Source organism: Giraffa tippelskirchi, chromosome 7, assembly GCF_054371585.1.
Source record: "Giraffa tippelskirchi isolate mGirTip1 chromosome 7, T2T-mGirTip1v1.2.pri, whole genome shotgun sequence".
NCBI lineage: Eukaryota > Metazoa > Chordata > Mammalia > Artiodactyla > Giraffidae > Giraffa > Giraffa tippelskirchi.
The window spans coordinates 12,266,429-12,283,249 of NC_137281.1; the positions used below are offsets into that span (position 1 = coordinate 12,266,429).

Genomic DNA, 16,821 nt, shown 5'->3' on the forward strand with positions numbered 1-16,821 from the left:
GGAGCCGGGTGCCCGCCTCCTCCCCCCGGGCTTAAGGGACCCCCCTTGGAGCCCGCCCACGCGAGATGCGGACCGTGGCCCGGCCCCCCCGTGCCCTCCTCCTGAGGGCCGCCCCCGCCCCGCGCGCTTCCTGGGTGGGGCCGGGGCGGCTTCAAAAACCCCCGCCGCCCCTGCCGGTCCCCGCTGCCGCCGCCCTTCGCGCCCCAGGCCGTCCCACCTCCCTCCTCCCGCCGCGGATCCGCCAGACAGCGAGGCCCCCGGCCGGGGGCAGGGGGGACGCCCCCTCCGGGGCACCCCCCGGGCTCGGAGCCGCCCGCGGGGCCGGCCTCAGCCGGGAGCGGAGGAAGGAGCCGCCGAGGAGTAGCCCGAGGCCCCAGAGTCTGAGACGAGCCGCCGCCGCCCCCGCCGCCGCCGCCGCCACTGCGGGGAGGAGGGGGAGGAGGAGCGGGAGGAGGGACGAGCTGGTTGGGAGAAGAGGAAAAAAAGTTTTGAGACTTTTCCGCTGCCGCTGGGAGCCGAAGGCGCGGGGACCGCATCGCGCAGCGCTTCTCCGCGAGGCAGGACTTGAGGACCCCAGACAGCAGCAGATCCCGCCACCGCCTCGGACGCTTGCACCCTCCCTGCCGCCTACACGCCATTCCCCAGGCGCCCCCATTCCGGACCAGCCATCAGGAACCGCAAACCCGACTCCCGCGAAGACTTGACCCCAGACTTCGGGCGCACCCCCCTGCACGGCCCCCCAACTCCCCAGCCTCTCTCCTGAGCCCCCGCGCATCTGAGGACCCTTCTCCGGGATCCGGGAGACAGGATCTCTCTCAGGCTTGCCTCAGCTTTCCTATTCAAGATCATCCATCTCTAGTACCAGAGCTCACCCATCTCTGTTTTTTTCCGTGGGATACCGAGAACCCCCCCATCAGAGCCTCCCCTCCAGCTCTGCTCCGTTCTCCCTGAAGGCCTCAACTCTCCCCGCAAACAGACCCTCCTACCTTTTCCTCGGGAGACCCCCACCCACCCCAGCCCCTGTAGGGGCGGGGCCTCCCTCTTCCCACCCCAGCCCAGCTAGCGCTCTCGGCTGTGCCGGGGGGCGCCGCCTCCCCCATGCCGCCCTCGGGGCTGCGGCTGCTGCCGCTGCTGCTGCCGCTGCTGTGGCTACTAATGCTGACGCCTGGCCGGCCAGTCGCCGGACTGTCCACCTGCAAGACCATCGACATGGAGCTGGTGAAGCGGAAGCGCATCGAGGCCATCCGCGGCCAGATTCTGTCCAAGCTTCGGCTCGCCAGCCCCCCGAGCCAGGGGGACGTGCCACCCGGCCCGCTGCCCGAGGCCATACTGGCCCTTTACAACAGTACCCGCGACCGGGTGGCCGGGGAAAGTGCCGAAACGGAGCCTGAGCCAGAGGCGGACTACTACGCCAAGGAGGTCACCCGCGTGCTAATGGTGGAATACGGCAACAGTGAGCTCGCAGGGGCAGGGGACCCTGGAGGGGAGCCCCCAGGGGGCGCCGGAGTGCAGGGGTCACGGGGAGGAAATTGCTGGTAGAGGAAACTGGCTGGAGGAAGAGAACCCCCGGGGGCGCCGGGAACGTGTGGGGGGGGAGGGGTCCCAAAGAGGATAGAGCTGAGCTCCCTAGCCCCAAGGTATCTGGTCTTGAAGAAGAGATAGTGGGTGAAATGGACCGCTTTTAGAGGGCGACGGGATCGTGCGGGGAGTCCCTTAGAGTGAGAGAAGCGAAGCAATTCGAAAAAGGCTTCCCCTTTCAGGGTGCTCAAGAATGCGGAGGTCGTGGGAGCGGGGCTGCAGAGAGGGAGCTCGCTTTGGGATAAACCAGCACCCCGGCATTTAGAAAAGGAGAGAGAGGTAATGGGGAAAGCTGACCCAGAGTTCAGGGGCCGTGAGGCAGGAAGATTCACGGACAGAAAAACAGAAGCGAACCCCAGAGGGGTGCCAGGAAAGTGGACTCGCATGCACAGGACGGGAAGAACACGCGAGATTGGGGAAGTGCTTAGAGAGACAGGCGGGGAAGGGGTGATAAATCTGAGATCGAAAAGGGACGCGAGGTTGTAGGGTGCGGGAAACTAGCGGGAGAGAAGCGGGAACCCTAGGATGTGCCCAGGGTTTGGGGGCGGGGGGGGGGCCAGGATGCGCCTAGAGGTGCTGTGAATATTTCCCAGACGGACTGTAAGAGGAGGAAACCCAGAGGAGGAAGCGCGCGTCCCCAGGAAACCTACAATACTGGGTCGTGAGAAGGGGTTTACAGAACGGGAGGATAAGCGTGGGAAAGGTGGACCTAGAATGGGGTAGAGGAGCGACGAACGGTGTCATGCTGGGAGCAACAGGGCCCCTCCACCCCTTCCGCCGCGGGCTGGAAGGGAGAGGGCTGAGTGAGAAGTCGTAGCAGGGAGAGGTGGGTGGGTGGGTGCGACTCTGCGAGACCCGGGGGAAAGACCGAGCTTGTAGGGGTTGGAGAAGCACCACGTGGGTGCCACGCGCGGGCGTGGGGGAGGAGCCTGCGCTTCCGGAAGGGGCAGGAGGACCCCGCAAAGCTCAGTGCTGAGAGCCTAGACTCCAAGCTCCTAGTTCCTCTCTGCGAGGCTGGGGAAACCCCAGCGTCCGGCTGCCTAGCCCTCCCATCTCTTTCCTTCTAGTACCTCGGGGTTTGGGAAGGGGTGCGGGGCGGGGTCGCGCGCGGAGCCTGGGGCGAGACGAGGCAGGTCCGGTCCCCGCCCTCGCGACGGCGGCGGCTCCCGCCCTCTTCACCCCCAGCTCAGGGCGGGGCCACCCTGGGCCCGCCCTGTCGGCGCCCGCGAGGGTACCCAGGCGTCCCGCTGGGCTCCGGGGCGAACCCCGCCCCCCGCTTTCAGTTTCCCTCGTGGGCAGTAGACGTGTGGGTCTCTGGCCCATTTGGGCACCCAGTTGTGGCTTCAGTCAAATGACATCCCTACAGCCTACCCACCCACATCTCCGTCTCACCTTTTCCGTCGACGCTTCACCTTCGTTGGAGAGGTTTTTCCAACGCTGACACCTTCCGTTTCTCTTCAACCCTCTTCTGCCTCCATCTCGCTCCCAAACCCTCCGTCTGTTTTCCCGTTAGTCTTCTGCCTTTCCGTCTCTCCTGCATCCGTGTTACTCTCTCCCTCTCTGGGTCTCCTAGTTTCTCTCTCCATCTCTTCCCTTTTTCTCTCTTTCTCCTCCATACCCTACTCTCCATTTCTCCCCCTTACCCTTCCTGCTCCCTCTATCGCTCTTCCTCCCTATCTATCTCCTGGGCCTGGGCTCTGCCCTTCCTTTTGGGTCGGCTGAGTAACCCTTGGGCCAAGATAGGGCTTATTTGAGAGGGAGAGGGGCCAGCCCGGCAAGAGATGGGAGGAGCAGGGGAAAGGAGGTGCTCAAGAGGGTCTTCCTCTGTCCTTTCTCAACATGTCTCCACCATTTCCACGCCCCCACTTCAGAGGCCTAAAGAAACTGCTCTAGTTGATCATGGCCTGCCCCCCTCATTCCCAGTCCTCAGTTTTTCCTGGACTAGGAGTCTTCCTAATTTTCTGTTTCCCTTCCCCCACCCCTGACGCCATTCTTACCTAGAATGAACTTTACTAACCAGTTAAGGGACAAAATACTAATAATAATAACAAAAATAATGTCACATTAGCAGGGAGGGAGCATAGCCTAGGGATTAAGAGCATAGGCTCTGATCAGACTGGCTGAGTTTGAATCCCCACTCTGTAGCTTCCTGGCTGTGTGGCCTAGGGGCAAATTGTTTCATCTCTTTGCCTCAGTTTGCCCATCTAGAAAATGGGTATGCTAATAGACTCTTTCTCATGGGGTTCTTGAACACACATTAGAGTAACCACTGTATGCAGACTCTGTGCAACATACTTTATCTGCATCATCTCACCTATTTCACACTATCATCCTGTCATCAGTCCTTGGCTTATACGTGAGAATCTGGCACAGAGAGAGGAATTCACCTGCCCAAAGTTCCACGGCACTTTAGTTAGGAGAGCCTGGGTTGGGAGGCAGAGAGCTTGATGTCAAGTAGATTTAACAGCTCCAAGAGGGAATGTGACTTGCCCAAGGTCACAGAAGGCAGCAGAGGCATAGTCTGATCCAAGTGCCCTTTATCTCTCTGCTTCAACGTAACTTGCATTTGAGGCTCCAGGTGCTGGGGAGGCCTGAGCAAGCAGAGCAGCCCCACCCCCAAGCTGGCTTTGTACTGAAGGGCCATTTCCTAGCTGATGAGAGGGAAGGATGGATAGGACCCTGTTTAAAGAGCTAGAGGAATTTCCCTGGTGGTCCAGTGGCTAAGACTCCAAGCTCCCAACACAGGGGACCCAGGTTGGATCTCTGGTCAGGGAACTAGATCCCACACGCTGCAATTAAGTGTTCGCATGCTGCAACTAAAGACCCCACATTCCACGAAGCCCGAAGATCCCATGCCACAACTAAGACCCTGCACAGCCAAATAAATAATGTATTAATAAATAAATAAGTAAATAAATAAATATTTCAAATAATAATAATGAGGTGGAAACAGACCCAGAGAGGAGAAGCTAGTCACCTAAGGTCACACAGCTAACAAGTGTCAGGGTCGGACTCCAACCCAGAGCTCTTCGATTTGGGGTGCACTAACTCCCCTGCCCCTTGCCAAACACTGACATCCCCGTTCTCGACTCTTTCCGCCTAGAAATCTATGAGAAAATGAAATCTAGCTCGCACAGCATATATATGTTCTTCAACACGTCTGAGCTCCGGGAAGCGGTGCCCGAACCCGTGTTGCTCTCTCGGGCTGAGCTGCGCCTGCTGAGGCTCAAGTTAAAAGTGGAGCAGCACGTGGAGCTGTACCAGGTGGGGGCAAGGATCCCGGAAGGTGGCCTGGGCTGGCGTGGTCCCAGGACCGCCACAAGGCTGGTGGCTGCAGGGGTCCACGTGGACCAACACCGAAGGATGAGGGAGCACAGACTGTGGAGTCTCCTAGAGCCCTAGAATGTTAAGTGCTTAGCAGCTGGAATCTTTGGAGCTGGACTCTGAAAACTCAGGACAAGGAAAGTTGGAATCTTTGAAAAGTTGGAGACTTTCAAAATGCCCTGTGCTCACCCAGTAGCCACTAGCCACATATGGCCATTTAAGTGGGTTAAAATTAAATAGAAGAAAGAATTCAGTTTCTCAGTCTCACTGGCCATAGTTCAAGTGGCTCGTAGTCACATGGGGTGAGTGGCTGCTATTTTGGACACCACCGATAAAGCCCATTTGCATCGTCACAGAAAGTTCTCTTGGATAGCTCTGTTCTAGAAGAGTGTCCAGGAAGAGTCCAGAATATCTGGATTTTCTCGAAGGTTATGTGACCTAGAAGCCCTGTCAGATGGAATGTTAGACTCAGTGGTAGATGTTAGACTCTTACGACGAGAAAGCTTTGATACTGACTGCTCGGAGTCTAGAGAACTCGGCTTTATGCTGCCAGCTCCCAGGGCATCATTCCTTGTGGATGTCAGGCGTCTGCAACATCTAGGTTTGTGGCACGTCAGATTCCTGGGTTTGTTGAACTTGAGTCTCATAAAACTTCTCGGGTTCGTAGTTCATAGAATTCTTGGGGTGCCACCAAGTGCTAGAGTTATGGAATGACTTCGAACATAACTTCTAGAAAGCGATAGACTCTCAGAATTCAGAGCTGTATTGTCAGTGACCTTTATGATGTCAGTAGGAGAATTGTAGCCTCATGAACTGTCCAAGCTGAAAGGAACCAGGCATTTCACCAGTGAGGAAACTGAGGTCAAAAAAGAGAAAGGAATTTTCCACAGCCATCCCGGGATCAAGGGTGGAGGCTGAAATGCCTAGGTGCCTTGACTCCCAGCCTGGAGTTCTCTGTCCCCTGTCACGGGGTTGGGTGGTTCCTGTGAAGCCCCTCCGTGTGGGTGTCTGGGAGAGGGACTGTCTGATGGGCTGTGTGCAGACCTGTTTTGGGGAGCAGATGGAGTGAGGGGTGCAGCTACATGGGTGTGTGTGGCAGCCTCTACCCACTGTCTTACCCTCCAGTTCTTCACCCCCCAGAAATATAGCAACAATTCCTGGCGCTACCTCAGCAACCGGCTGCTCGCCCCCAGCGACTCACCGGAGTGGCTGTCCTTTGATGTCACTGGAGTTGTGCGGCAGTGGCTGACCCGCACAGGTGAGGACCACTTGTCTGCCCCACCTCTGTTTTGTAACCGTTATTTGTCCTGGGACCACCCTGCCTAGCACCTCCCTGCCCTGTGTTGGTGCTGAAAAGCCCAGACCTGGCCCTCCTCCCAGACACTCACACCTCAGTGATTAATGGTTAATCCATTTCTTGAGCACCTTCCCTGTGCTGGGTGATGCTGGAGACATAGAAGTGACGAAAATAGCTTCATCCTGACCTTCAGGAAGCTCATGCTCCATTGCTTGGGTTGGGAGACTTGGGGAAAAGACCTGAAAACCAGGTCGTAATGTCCCAGCGTGGGCAGGGTTGGGATGAGGAGCCCAGAGGAGGTGCCTGATGTAGCCTGGGAGGTCAGGGAGGGCTTCCTGGAGGAGGGGATATTGGAGCGGGTGTCTGAGGGATGCATGGGGCCAGCCCGGCAAAGGAGGGAGGGGCAAGAGTGTTCAAGGCAGAGGGATAGGCTGTGCAGAGGCCTTGAGTCTGGGGAAAGCCTGACACACCTGTTCTGTCTGGAAGAGGACTATGTCCTGTCATGTTGAAGGCCCCAGTGCTCACATCTCCCTCCCTAGTCTCCCTCTCATTCATTCCTTCATCGGTAAAGGCTAGTAGGTTCCTGCTCTGTGGCTGGCCCTATGATGGTGGGGTGGGGGAACACAGTGGTAACCATGACAACCTCTAGGCCTGCCCTCATGGGACCCGCAGTCACTTCTAGATAGCCAGGAAATCTTGCCCAAAGCCCTAGCAGGCCATGATGGCCAGGATGAGCAGGGCTGGGATGGGGGAGGCCCTAAGTGCTATAGGAGCCCAGAGTGGGTACCCTAACCCCTCTGAGAGGGTCCAAGAGGGCTTTCTGGGTGAGAATTATTGTATTGAGACTCATGGAAGAGGTGATGGTTTGGCCAGAGGAAATGATGGGAGTTAGGGAGCAGGTGGATACTGGGACAAGAGTGCTGGGCTGATTGCTGAGTCCAGAGCACCTGACACAGGGTCCCACACAATAGTGGGTGCTCAGGAAAGCATTCATTCAGTCATTCATTCAAGAAACCTTTCTTCCGGGATATATGTACACATTCAGCTGATTCACTTTGCTGTACAGTAGAAACTAACACAACATTGTACAGCAACTACGCTCTGATAAAAGTTAATTTAAAAAATAATAACAACTGATAAATACTGCTATGACTATTAGATACACATATTCTTTCAAAAGGGCTTCCCTGGTGACTCAGATGGTAAAGAATCCGCCTTCAGTGCAAGAGACTAGGTTCAATCCCTGGGTTGGGAAGATCCCCTGGAGAAGAGAATGGCTACCTACTCCAGTATTCTTGCCTGGAGAATCCCATGGACAAAGGAGCCTGGTGGGCTACAGTCCATAGGGTCGCAGAGTTGGACACAACTGAGTGACTAACACACTATTCTTTCAAAAAAATGTTAATAAAAATCGTTACTTTTTGTTTTGCATATTAAAAAAAAAAAAAAAGGGAGAAGGAAAACCTTTCTTCTGCACCTGCCTTGGGACAGGAGCCTAGGTCCTTGCATCCCATCCCAGCCCTGCCTGTGGGCCTTGGCTTCCTCATCTGTAAAATGGGGAACTTTGGTGAGGATTAAAGGAAATAACGCACAAAGAGTGTTTAGAACAGGGTCTGGCACCCAGTGCACTCAGGAGATGTTTGTTTTTAAGACGGTGGGCCAGGCCCAGCAGGGAACAAGAAAGCAAGGTTCCCTGCCCACCCCCCCCTTGTATCCTGCTTGCCACTGAGAACAATGAGGGAAATAAATAGCCAAAGACAAATGTCAGAGCTACAGAGGTCAGTGCTTTGGAGAAAAGAAAGTGCTGTCACAGTGCGGGGAGGGGCTGTGTCCTGGAGGGCCTCCCGGAGGAGGTGCCCTCAGAGCTGAGACCTGGAGGAGGAGGCCGCAAGGCCAAGAACTGGAGCGAGGTTGCAGTGAGGGGGCAGGCAGGGGAAGGGGCAGGAAAGAGATCCTCCCACAACCCAGGGGTTTGCGACTTCCTTCCTCTCCTGCCCACCCGCAGGGGTGCGTGAGCCGCCCCCCTCACGCTGGCTTCCCTCTCCCCACTCCCACAGAGGAAATAGGAGGCTTTCGCCTCAGTGCCCACTGTTCCTGTGACAGTAAAGATGACACGCTTCAAGTGGACATTAACGGTGAGGCCCCCTCCCTGGCCCCTGCCCTCCACCGATGACGTCCAGCAGTGATGTGTGTCTGTATATGTGTGTGTATCCTCCCCCGCCCATCCCCATCATTCATCCGAGAGTGTGTGTGTGTGTGTGTGTGTGTGTGTGTGTGTGTGTGTGTGTGTGTCCGTCCATCCCCAATCCTCCCCACCCCTCTGACTCCCAAAACCAAAGCAGGGTTCAGTTTCACCCGCCGGGGTGACCTCGCCACCATTCACGGCATGAACCGGCCCTTCCTGCTCCTCATGGCCACCCCTCTGGAGAGGGCCCAGCACCTGCACAGCTCCCGCAACCGCCGAGCCCTGGACACCGACTACTGCTTCAGGTGAATCTTGCAGCCTTCTGGGTTGGGGGCGTCCTCGCCATCTGATGAGCGGCCACCACAGGTTGGGCACCTGGCTGGTGCTTTGCTTGGGCTAGCGTCTCCTTCAGCCTGGAGGGCTGAGGGGACGAGGTCCGAGCCTCCGATGCTGGTGTGTGTGCAAACTGGGAGTCCTCGGATGTTGAGATCAGGCGGGTCTCTTGCTGGTTGGTTGGCATCGGAGACTTATTAGAATGTGGAACACTGAACATGTGGGACTTCAGCATTGGAAGGTCGCCGTGTTAGATTTCTGTACTGTGGGCAGGTTGGGGTTTGAAAACGTTGGGATTCTAGGATGTTAGAATTCAGTATTAATTATTGAAATCTGAGAATGTTGGATTCAAGGAATGTTGGGTTCTTAGAAGTTGGGAATTCAGAACTGGAAGATTGCCCATGATGGGTACCATTGACAGATTGGAATCTCCCATGTTGGCAGGTTGGAGTCCTTGAATATTAGCTCCAGAATGGTGGAATCCTGTGTTGAACTTTTAGCATCCATAAATGTTGGAGTTGGTGAAAGCCAGAATACCGGTACCGTAGAATGTTGGGACTCAGTCTTATTTATTTATTTATTCTTGATTGCGCTGAATTTTCACTGCTGCTCGGGCTTTCTTTAGTTGAGGAGGTGTCTCTTGTTGAGGAGCATGGGCTCTAGGTGCTCGGTCTTCAGTAGTTGCGGGTTGTGGGCTTAAGTCGCTCCTGGGCATATGGGATCTTCCCTGACCTGGGATCAAACCCGTGTCCCCTGCACTGGCAGGTGGATTCTTAACCACTGGACCACCAGGGAAGTCCCAGTGTTGGAGTCTTGTTAGAATCTTGGAAGCCTGTGATCTTAGAAAGTGGCAGCTTGAACCTCTTGGGAGATGGGCTCAGAACTGTGGAATGCTGGAATGCAGTTTTGAAATATTGGAATTCAAGAATGCCAAGATCTAAAAAAAAAAAAAAAAAAGAATGCCAGGATCCTCGAGAGTGGGGATGTGGGAATTCTAGAAAGTTGGAAAGCTGTTGCTGTGTTAGACTCTTGAGACGCCAGTGTTTTGCAGTCTAAGAAAACTTAGACTGAGAAGTTGTAGTCTTGGGATTTTGAAATTCAGAGTTAGAATATTGCAAATTTAGAATGATAATCTGACCTTGGCCTGCCTCTGCTAAGTACTTTGATGGTGCCTTTGGGCTTTGTTGCATGTACTTCTTCTGCTGGAAAGTCAGCTCCGTTTCCAAGGTCCTTCATCACCAGATCCTACCCTCTGCTCAACAACCCTATGAATGAATGGATGGATTAAAGTCTGAGTGCCAGCCTGCTATAACATTAAGAGAGAGGCAGCCAGCCATGTGAGGGACATGGTGTCACTTAGGAATTCTTGCCAAAAAATCAAACCTGAAGCCCATCAATAATGGTAGGTCCAACTCCCAATTTTCCAGAAGTATAAGGACAGAGAAACATGTTAAACAGCACCATGGCCATGGAGTCTGCAACATTCTAGATTGTGGGAAACCTGACCCAGTTTCTTCAACAAATACGATACAAAGGGATAAAACAGAGAGATGGACTTATAGATTTTTAAAAGAATCTTAAAAGATGTATCAACCAATAGCCATGGGTAGACTTTGCATGAGTCTTTATGTATGCAGACTGTTTTTAAAATTTTATTTACTTATTTGCTTTTTGGCCTCATTTCATGGTTTCCAGGATCTTAACCTGACTAGGGATCAAACCCATGTCTCCTGCATTGGAAGCATGGAGTCCTAACCACTGGACCACCAGGGAATTCCCCAAACTTCTTTTTTTTAAAAGATATTGGGACTTCCCTGGTAGTCCAGTGTTTAAGACTCTGTGCTTCCAATGCAGGGGATGTGGGTTTGATCCCTGGTCAGGGAACTAAGATCCTACATGCTGCATGGCATGGCTAAAAAATAGATAAATAAAATAATTAAAAAGATATTTATGAGACAGTTGGGAAAGTATGGACTCTGACTAGATATTTGATGATATTAAGGAATTACCATTAATTTTTTTGTGTGATGCTCTAAAGTAGCCTAGATTTCCTTGGAGATAGAAATATTTATGGATGAAATGATACAGTGGATGATGTGGGTTTCAAAATCATTCAGCGAGGGAGAGAAAGTGCATGGGGGTAGAAATACAGTGAACCTGACCATGACTTGATGTTTGCTGGAGCTGGATGGTAGAGACACAGCAGTTAAGTGCAAGATTCTTTGCTTTTGTGTATGTCCCATGCCTGTGCTGTGCTCAGTCCTGTCTGACCCTTTGCGACCCCGTGGACTGTAGCCCGCCAGACTCTTCTGTCCATGGAATTTTCCAGGCAAGACTACTGGAGTGGGTTGGTGTATGTCTGAGACTTTCCGCAATAAAAAGTTATTCTTAGCTTAACCACTATCTCCACTGGGAAGCCTCCGTGACCCTTTCCCCAACATCCAGGGTTAGGGAGTAGCTCAGGTCACCTGGAGGGCTTGTTAAATGTGGCCTGCTGTCTCCCAGCCCCCGACCCCCACCCCCAGTTTCTGATCCAGTGCGTCTGGGGTGGGGCCTGAGAACTTGCATCTCCCACAAGTTCCCAGGCGATGCTGCTGCCGCTGCTCCAGGAACCCCACATGGAGAGCAGTTGAGTTGGGTAACGGAATCACACACTTCAAATCGGAGGATCTCAGCACCCCAGCAGAGCTGGACCAGAAATGATAGATTTTTCTGGACAGTGGTTCTTCCCCTTTTGTGAATCTAAGACTTTTTGAGAAGCTGAAAGCCAGGAACCTTTCCCCCCACCCCAGAATATGCCTATACATACACACATATGTGGGCTTCCCTGGAAGCTCATTGATAAAGAATCTGCTTGCAGTGCAGGAGCTACAGGAAACGCAGGTTTGATCTTTGAGTCGGGAAGATCCCTCAGAGGGGGCAATGGCAACCCACTCCAGTATTCTTGCCTGGAGAATCCCATGGACAGAGGAGCCTGGCAGACTGCAGTCCAGGGGGGTCGCAGAAGAGTCAGACATGACTTAGCGACTAAACAACAACAACACACATATGTGTGCATGGCTTAGAGAGCTCAGACCCTTCCCTGAGCCTGTCCATGGACTTGCTGATGTCTCCTTGGCCCTTAACAGTATCTTATTTGATCTAATGTCCCCTGCATCTTCGTACAGATGAAGGAACTGAGGCCTAACCAGACTGAGGAGGGACCAGGCTGAGCTCACAGGAATCTCAGTTTCCTGACTTCCTTCTTGAGGTCCTGTGGCGCTTGGAAAGGCCTTGTCTTGCCCTGGGAGAGCCTGTGGCATCGCCTTCTCCTGCTCTGCTTGAGCTGACGTGGTTGTGCTGGGCAAATGAAGTCAGAGACCTCTGGCCCTGAGCTCTACCACCCACAGCCTACACTTGAACAGACAACATCCCCCTTTCTCTAAGGCTCCGTTTATTCCTCCTTTAAATGGGAATAATAATATAAGACCTGTCTTGGAACTTCCATGGTGGTCCAGTGGCTAAGACTCTACACTCCCAATGCAGGGGGCCTGGGTTCAATCCCTGGTCAGGGAACTAAGATCCTCATGTAGCAACCAAAGAATTCGCCTGTTGCTGCGAAGATCTGGCACAGCCAAATACGTTATTAAAAAAAAAAAAAGACCTGCCTTGTAGGAAATTCTGTATTGATTTTTAAATAGGAAAATACATCCACATGGACCAAACCTAGAAAGGATATTCAAAGACTCTCCAGTTCTGACCCCTCGGTCCCCCCTGAACAGACGTTTATTATATCTGTGCAGGCTTTTCTCTAGTTTCAGTGTGTGGGTTTCTCACTGCAGTGGCTTCTCTTGTTGCAGAGCGTGGGCTCTAGAGTGCATGGACTACAGAAGTTGCAGCACATGGGCTCAGTAGTTGTGGCTCCCGGGCTCTAGAGCACAGGCTCAATGGTTGTGGCACAAGGGTTTAGTCAGTCCACAGCATGTGGGGTCTTCCCGGACAGGGGATCAAACCCCTGTCTCCTTCATTGCAAGGCAGATTCTTAACCACTGAGCCACCAGGGAAGCCCGAGGACTGACTTTTGCATCTGAGCCCGGGACAGAGATCATGAGTACGTGGCAGTAGTCTTACACACCACCAATCTCTGATGTGCTTCTAAAAAATCTAACATATTGATCAATTAATTTATACAGCCAACACTTGCTAAGCACCTGCTGTGTGCTAGGGACTATTGTAGGCAGTGGGAACACCTTTAAGGACAAAATAGACAAGAAGTCCTGTCCTCAGAGGAAGACAGGAAATGAACAGATAAACAAATCAATCTCTAATAAAAGAGCAGGTGGCAATAAGTTCTAAGAAGGCATATACATCTGAGGAAGAGGAAAGAAAGAAATCATTGTGATGATTTGTTTTTCCTATTCTGATTTAAACTTTTTACTATGGAAACATTTAAATGTATAAGCAACCAAGATAGTAAAATGAACCCCCATACACTCTCATCTAGATCAACAGGCATTAAGATTTGCCCCATTTCAGTTGCAGACATTTTTATATTTTCTTGCAGAATTAAAATGCCGTTATTACGCTAAATGGAATTAACAGTTTGTTTGTTTTTTTGCTGTGCCTCATGGCATGTGAGATCTTTCCTGACTAGGGATCGAACCCATGCCCTCTACTTTGGAAGCACAAGGTCTTTACCAATGAACTGCCCAGGAAGTCCCTAGGAATTAACAATTATTTAGATTGCTATTTTGGGTAGGATCATCCAGGAAGGTCTCTGAGGCAATGACATCATTTGTTTAAATGATATTTATTGAGCACCTACTGCATGCCAGGCAATGTTGTAGGAGTGAAGACTCCCCAAAGTGAAGGATGTTTGAGCACATATATAAATGGAGTGAAGAAACAGAGCCAGAGAGGGTTTCTGTGGGAAAAGCAAGCCAGGCAGAAGGAACAGCACGTGTACAGGTCCTGGACTGGGACTCAGGACAGCAAGGATGCTAAAGTGGCCAGAGGATAGTGAGAGGGGGAGTGGGGAGGGAGTTGAGATCAGCTAGATCTGGTGACTCCTTGAGCTTGTGGCGAGGACTTGGGCATTGGGCTTGTTCAGAGCAGAGGAGCGACATGACAGTCTCTAGTATGTGGCCGCAGAAGGCAGGGATTTGTCTGTTTCATTTGTACTGAGTCCCCAGTAGACCCCAGCCTAACACGTAGTAGTAGTTCAGTAAACATCTGTTGCATACTTAGAACGTATCAGTACACATGGACCTGCACTGTGTTGTTTGTGTTGCAGTGTGTAGCTGTGGTGTGATCTGTGTAGCTGTCCCCTGTGGACAGTCATTTGGCTTCTTCAGGCTTGGTGTTTTTTTTGGCTGCACTGTGCAGCATGCAGTGTGGAACTTCCTTGACCAGAGATCGAATCCATGCGCCCTACAGTGGAAGCTCGGCGTGTTTGTTTGTTTGCTTGTTTGTTTTTTGTTTCTTTTTTTGTTGTATTGAAGCTTGGAGTTTTAACCACTGGATGTCTCCCTGGGAACTCCCCTTATTTGGCACCTTACAGGCTTGTTTTGAACGCTGCCTGAGATAATGCTTGTGAGGATGCCCTTAGTGCAGTGCTGGACTAGAGGAAGTGCTTTATCAGTGTTAGCGATGATCACTACTATTATTACTATTATTGCTGTTATTATCACAGAGGGTGCAAGGGAGACCAAGCTGGATACCGTGCTGGAGGGCAACCGGGGTGAAACACACATACTCCAGGGGAGGAGGGGCAGCCTTCTGCTCTCTTCTGACAGTGTTTTTCCCTCCCGCCTGCAGCTCCACAGAAAAGAACTGCTGTGTTCGTCAGCTCTACATTGACTTCCGCAAGGACCTGGGCTGGAAGTGGATTCACGAACCCAAGGGGTACCACGCCAATTTCTGCCTGGGGCCCTGCCCTTACATCTGGAGCCTGGACACACAGTACAGCAAGGTGTGTCTGGAGCCCAACACCCCCTGCTCCCGAGCTGGGGGTGGGATGGGGGTAGCAGAAACCGAGGGAGGAGAGGGAGAGAGAGAGGTCAAATCAGATGAATTGGCAAGAGGTAGTCAGAAATACAGGGGAGAAGGAGGTTGGAGGGGAGGTGATAATGGGATGGGAGAAAAGCTCGAGGCAGGGTCTGCAAAGTTACAGACTCAAGGGAGTGGGAGACAGAGATACAGGGAGACCTAGTGGTAAAGAACCCACCTGCCAATGCAGGAGACAAGAGAATGTGGTGGGTTCAGTCCGTGGGTCAGGAAGATCCCCTGGAGAAGGAAATGGCGGCTCACTCCAGTATTCTTGCCTGGGAAACTCCATGGACAGAGGAGCCTGGCAGGCTACAGTCCATGGGGTCACAGAGTCGGACACGACTAAAGTGACTTAGCCCGTGGAGACGATAACTTGGGCGAGGGAAGAGGTGGGGAGATGGAAGGAGAAAGAAATGGAGAGACAGAATGAGAGAGAAAAAGGCAGGAGGGTAGAGAATTCGGAAGATGGAAGGAGAAAGACAGTGAGATACAAGCCAAGAGTGGCACATGGGGAGAGGCAGAGAACCAGAAAGACACGCAATGAGATAAGACAGAGGGAGATGGGGAGAGGCTGGCGGGGTGGAGGCATCCTCCCCACGACCCCCGATCCTGACCCCGCGCACCCGCCCCGCAGGTCCTGGCCCTGTACAACCAGCACAACCCGGGCGCGTCGGCGGCGCCGTGCTGCGTGCCTCAGGTGCTGGAGCCCCTGCCCATCGTGTACTACGTGGGCCGCAAGCCCAAGGTGGAGCAGCTGTCCAACATGATCGTGCGCTCCTGCAAGTGCAGCTGAGGCCCCGCCCACCCAACAGCCCCGCCCCGTAGGCCCCGCCCACCCGGCAGGCCCGGCCCCGCCCCCGCCCGCCTCACCAGGACTGTATTTAAGGACACAGCACCCGCCCCCCCCAACCAAGCCCACCTGGGGTCCATTAAAGGTGGCGAGAGGATTGGGTCTCTGTGTCGTTGGGTGCCTGACGGCGTTCTCCCTTCCGACGTTCTCTCACCCCCCTCCCTCCCCTCCATCTGCCTCCTCCTGTCTTTGTCTCTTTGTCCACCACTCATTTGCCCTTCACACAAAAACTTCCTTTGCACTTGTTATGTTCCTTACTCCTAGTGAACATTTAGATTTATTTATTGTTAGGTTTCTTGATTGAGCACCTTGGACCCTGTTTTAAGTGCCTTATATTAATTAACTTTTTAAACTACCATAACAAAGCTCTTGAGATAAAGAGATTGATAACACCCACTTTAAGAAAACCGAAGCCAGAGAAGGAATTGTTCCTGTCCACCAAGAATCTACTTTCTGGGGAGGAGACAGACATAGTAGCGTTGTGCAAAAACAGGAAAGCAGGATGGGCTAGACATGGCTTTGGGGAGGAGGGAGGGCTTCTTGGAGGAGGTGGCATTTGGGACTTGAAGGAAGCCAAAATGGCAGCTTGGGGGAGGGTGTTCTTGGTAGGAGGACAAAAGCAAAGGCCTGGAAGTGAAGATGAACTTGGGGTAAGCTACACAGGAAAGAGGCCAGTGCGGTTAGAAGGGAGGGGCATAGGGAAGAGTGTTAAGATCTGAGTCAGAAAGTAACACAGGCCAGAGAGTAATAACAACAATTCTCCACGCCAGGTATGGAGCTTCTAGCTCATGGCATTCTCCCCACAGCTCAAGAAAGCAGGGGTTGGCAAACTATCTCCCGAGGCAAATTCTGACGGGCTGCCTGTTTCTGTAAATAAAGTTTTACTGGACCACAGCCATGGTCGTTCCCTACTGTACTGTCTGTGGCTGTTTTAGTGCTGCAGAGGCAGAGTTGAGTAGAAACTGTGCAAAGTCAAAAACCTTTACTATCTGACCCTTGATAGGAAAAGCCTGACAACTCCTGCTACAGGGACCATTTGCTCCCCACTCCACAGATTCGAATACTGAGGCATAGAGAGGTTAAGTGACTTGTTAAGGTCACACAGCTAGCAAATGGCAGAGCTGGGATTCGAATCCAGGCAGCTGGAGTTGAGGGTTTATGCACATGAGTTCTGCACTGGTCCCACCTTCCAGACCCCCATCAAGGAACCTGTGAGAACCTGTTCTC

At 52.7% G+C, this 16,821-nt stretch overlaps 2 protein-coding genes across 4 annotated transcripts in view; one reads left to right on the forward strand and one right to left on the reverse strand.

Moving 5' to 3' along the window:
- Window positions 1–9,625, reverse strand: part of TMEM91 (transmembrane protein 91) — a 30,460-nt gene extending 20,835 nt beyond the window's left edge. For both annotated transcript variants that reach the window (XM_081516221.1, XM_081516219.1), the window contains exon 1: window positions 8,640–9,625. The gene's annotated coding sequence lies outside the window, so the exon portion shown is untranslated. The remainder of the gene's footprint in view (window positions 1–8,639) is intronic.
- On the forward strand, window positions 183–15,691 carry TGFB1 (transforming growth factor beta 1). 2 transcript variants are annotated; one of them, XM_081516215.1, is made up of 7 exons: window positions 183–1,453; window positions 4,682–4,842; window positions 6,043–6,160; window positions 8,257–8,334; window positions 8,539–8,689; window positions 14,514–14,667; window positions 15,379–15,691. In XM_081516215.1, exons 1-7 carry the CDS (start codon window positions 1,099–1,101, stop codon window positions 15,535–15,537), a joined length of 1,176 nt encoding a protein of 391 aa, XP_081372341.1. In that variant the 5' UTR covers window positions 183–1,098; the 3' UTR covers window positions 15,538–15,691. The 2 variants fall into 2 exon arrangements, with proteins under 2 accessions (XP_081372341.1, XP_081372342.1); XM_081516216.1 differs by having other exon boundaries at window positions 8,542–8,689.
- The last annotated feature ends 1,130 nt before the right edge of the window (window positions 15,692–16,821 follow it).

What these genes read in the sequence shown, in the direction of transcription:
- TGFB1 (XM_081516215.1), top strand. Translation starts at nt 1,099, where the DNA reads ATGCCGCCCTCGGGGCTGCGGCTGCTGCCGCTGCTGCTGCCGCTGCTG. An exon ending in AGCACGTGGAGCTGTACCAG is followed by an intron (nt 4,843 to 6,042) that starts GTGGGGGCAAGG and finishes TTCACCCCCCAG; the next exon opens with AAATATAGCAACAATTCCTG. An exon ending in GCTTCAAGTGGACATTAACG is followed by an intron (nt 8,335 to 8,538) that starts GTGAGGCCCCCT and finishes CCAAAACCAAAG; the next exon opens with CAGGGTTCAGTTTCACCCGC.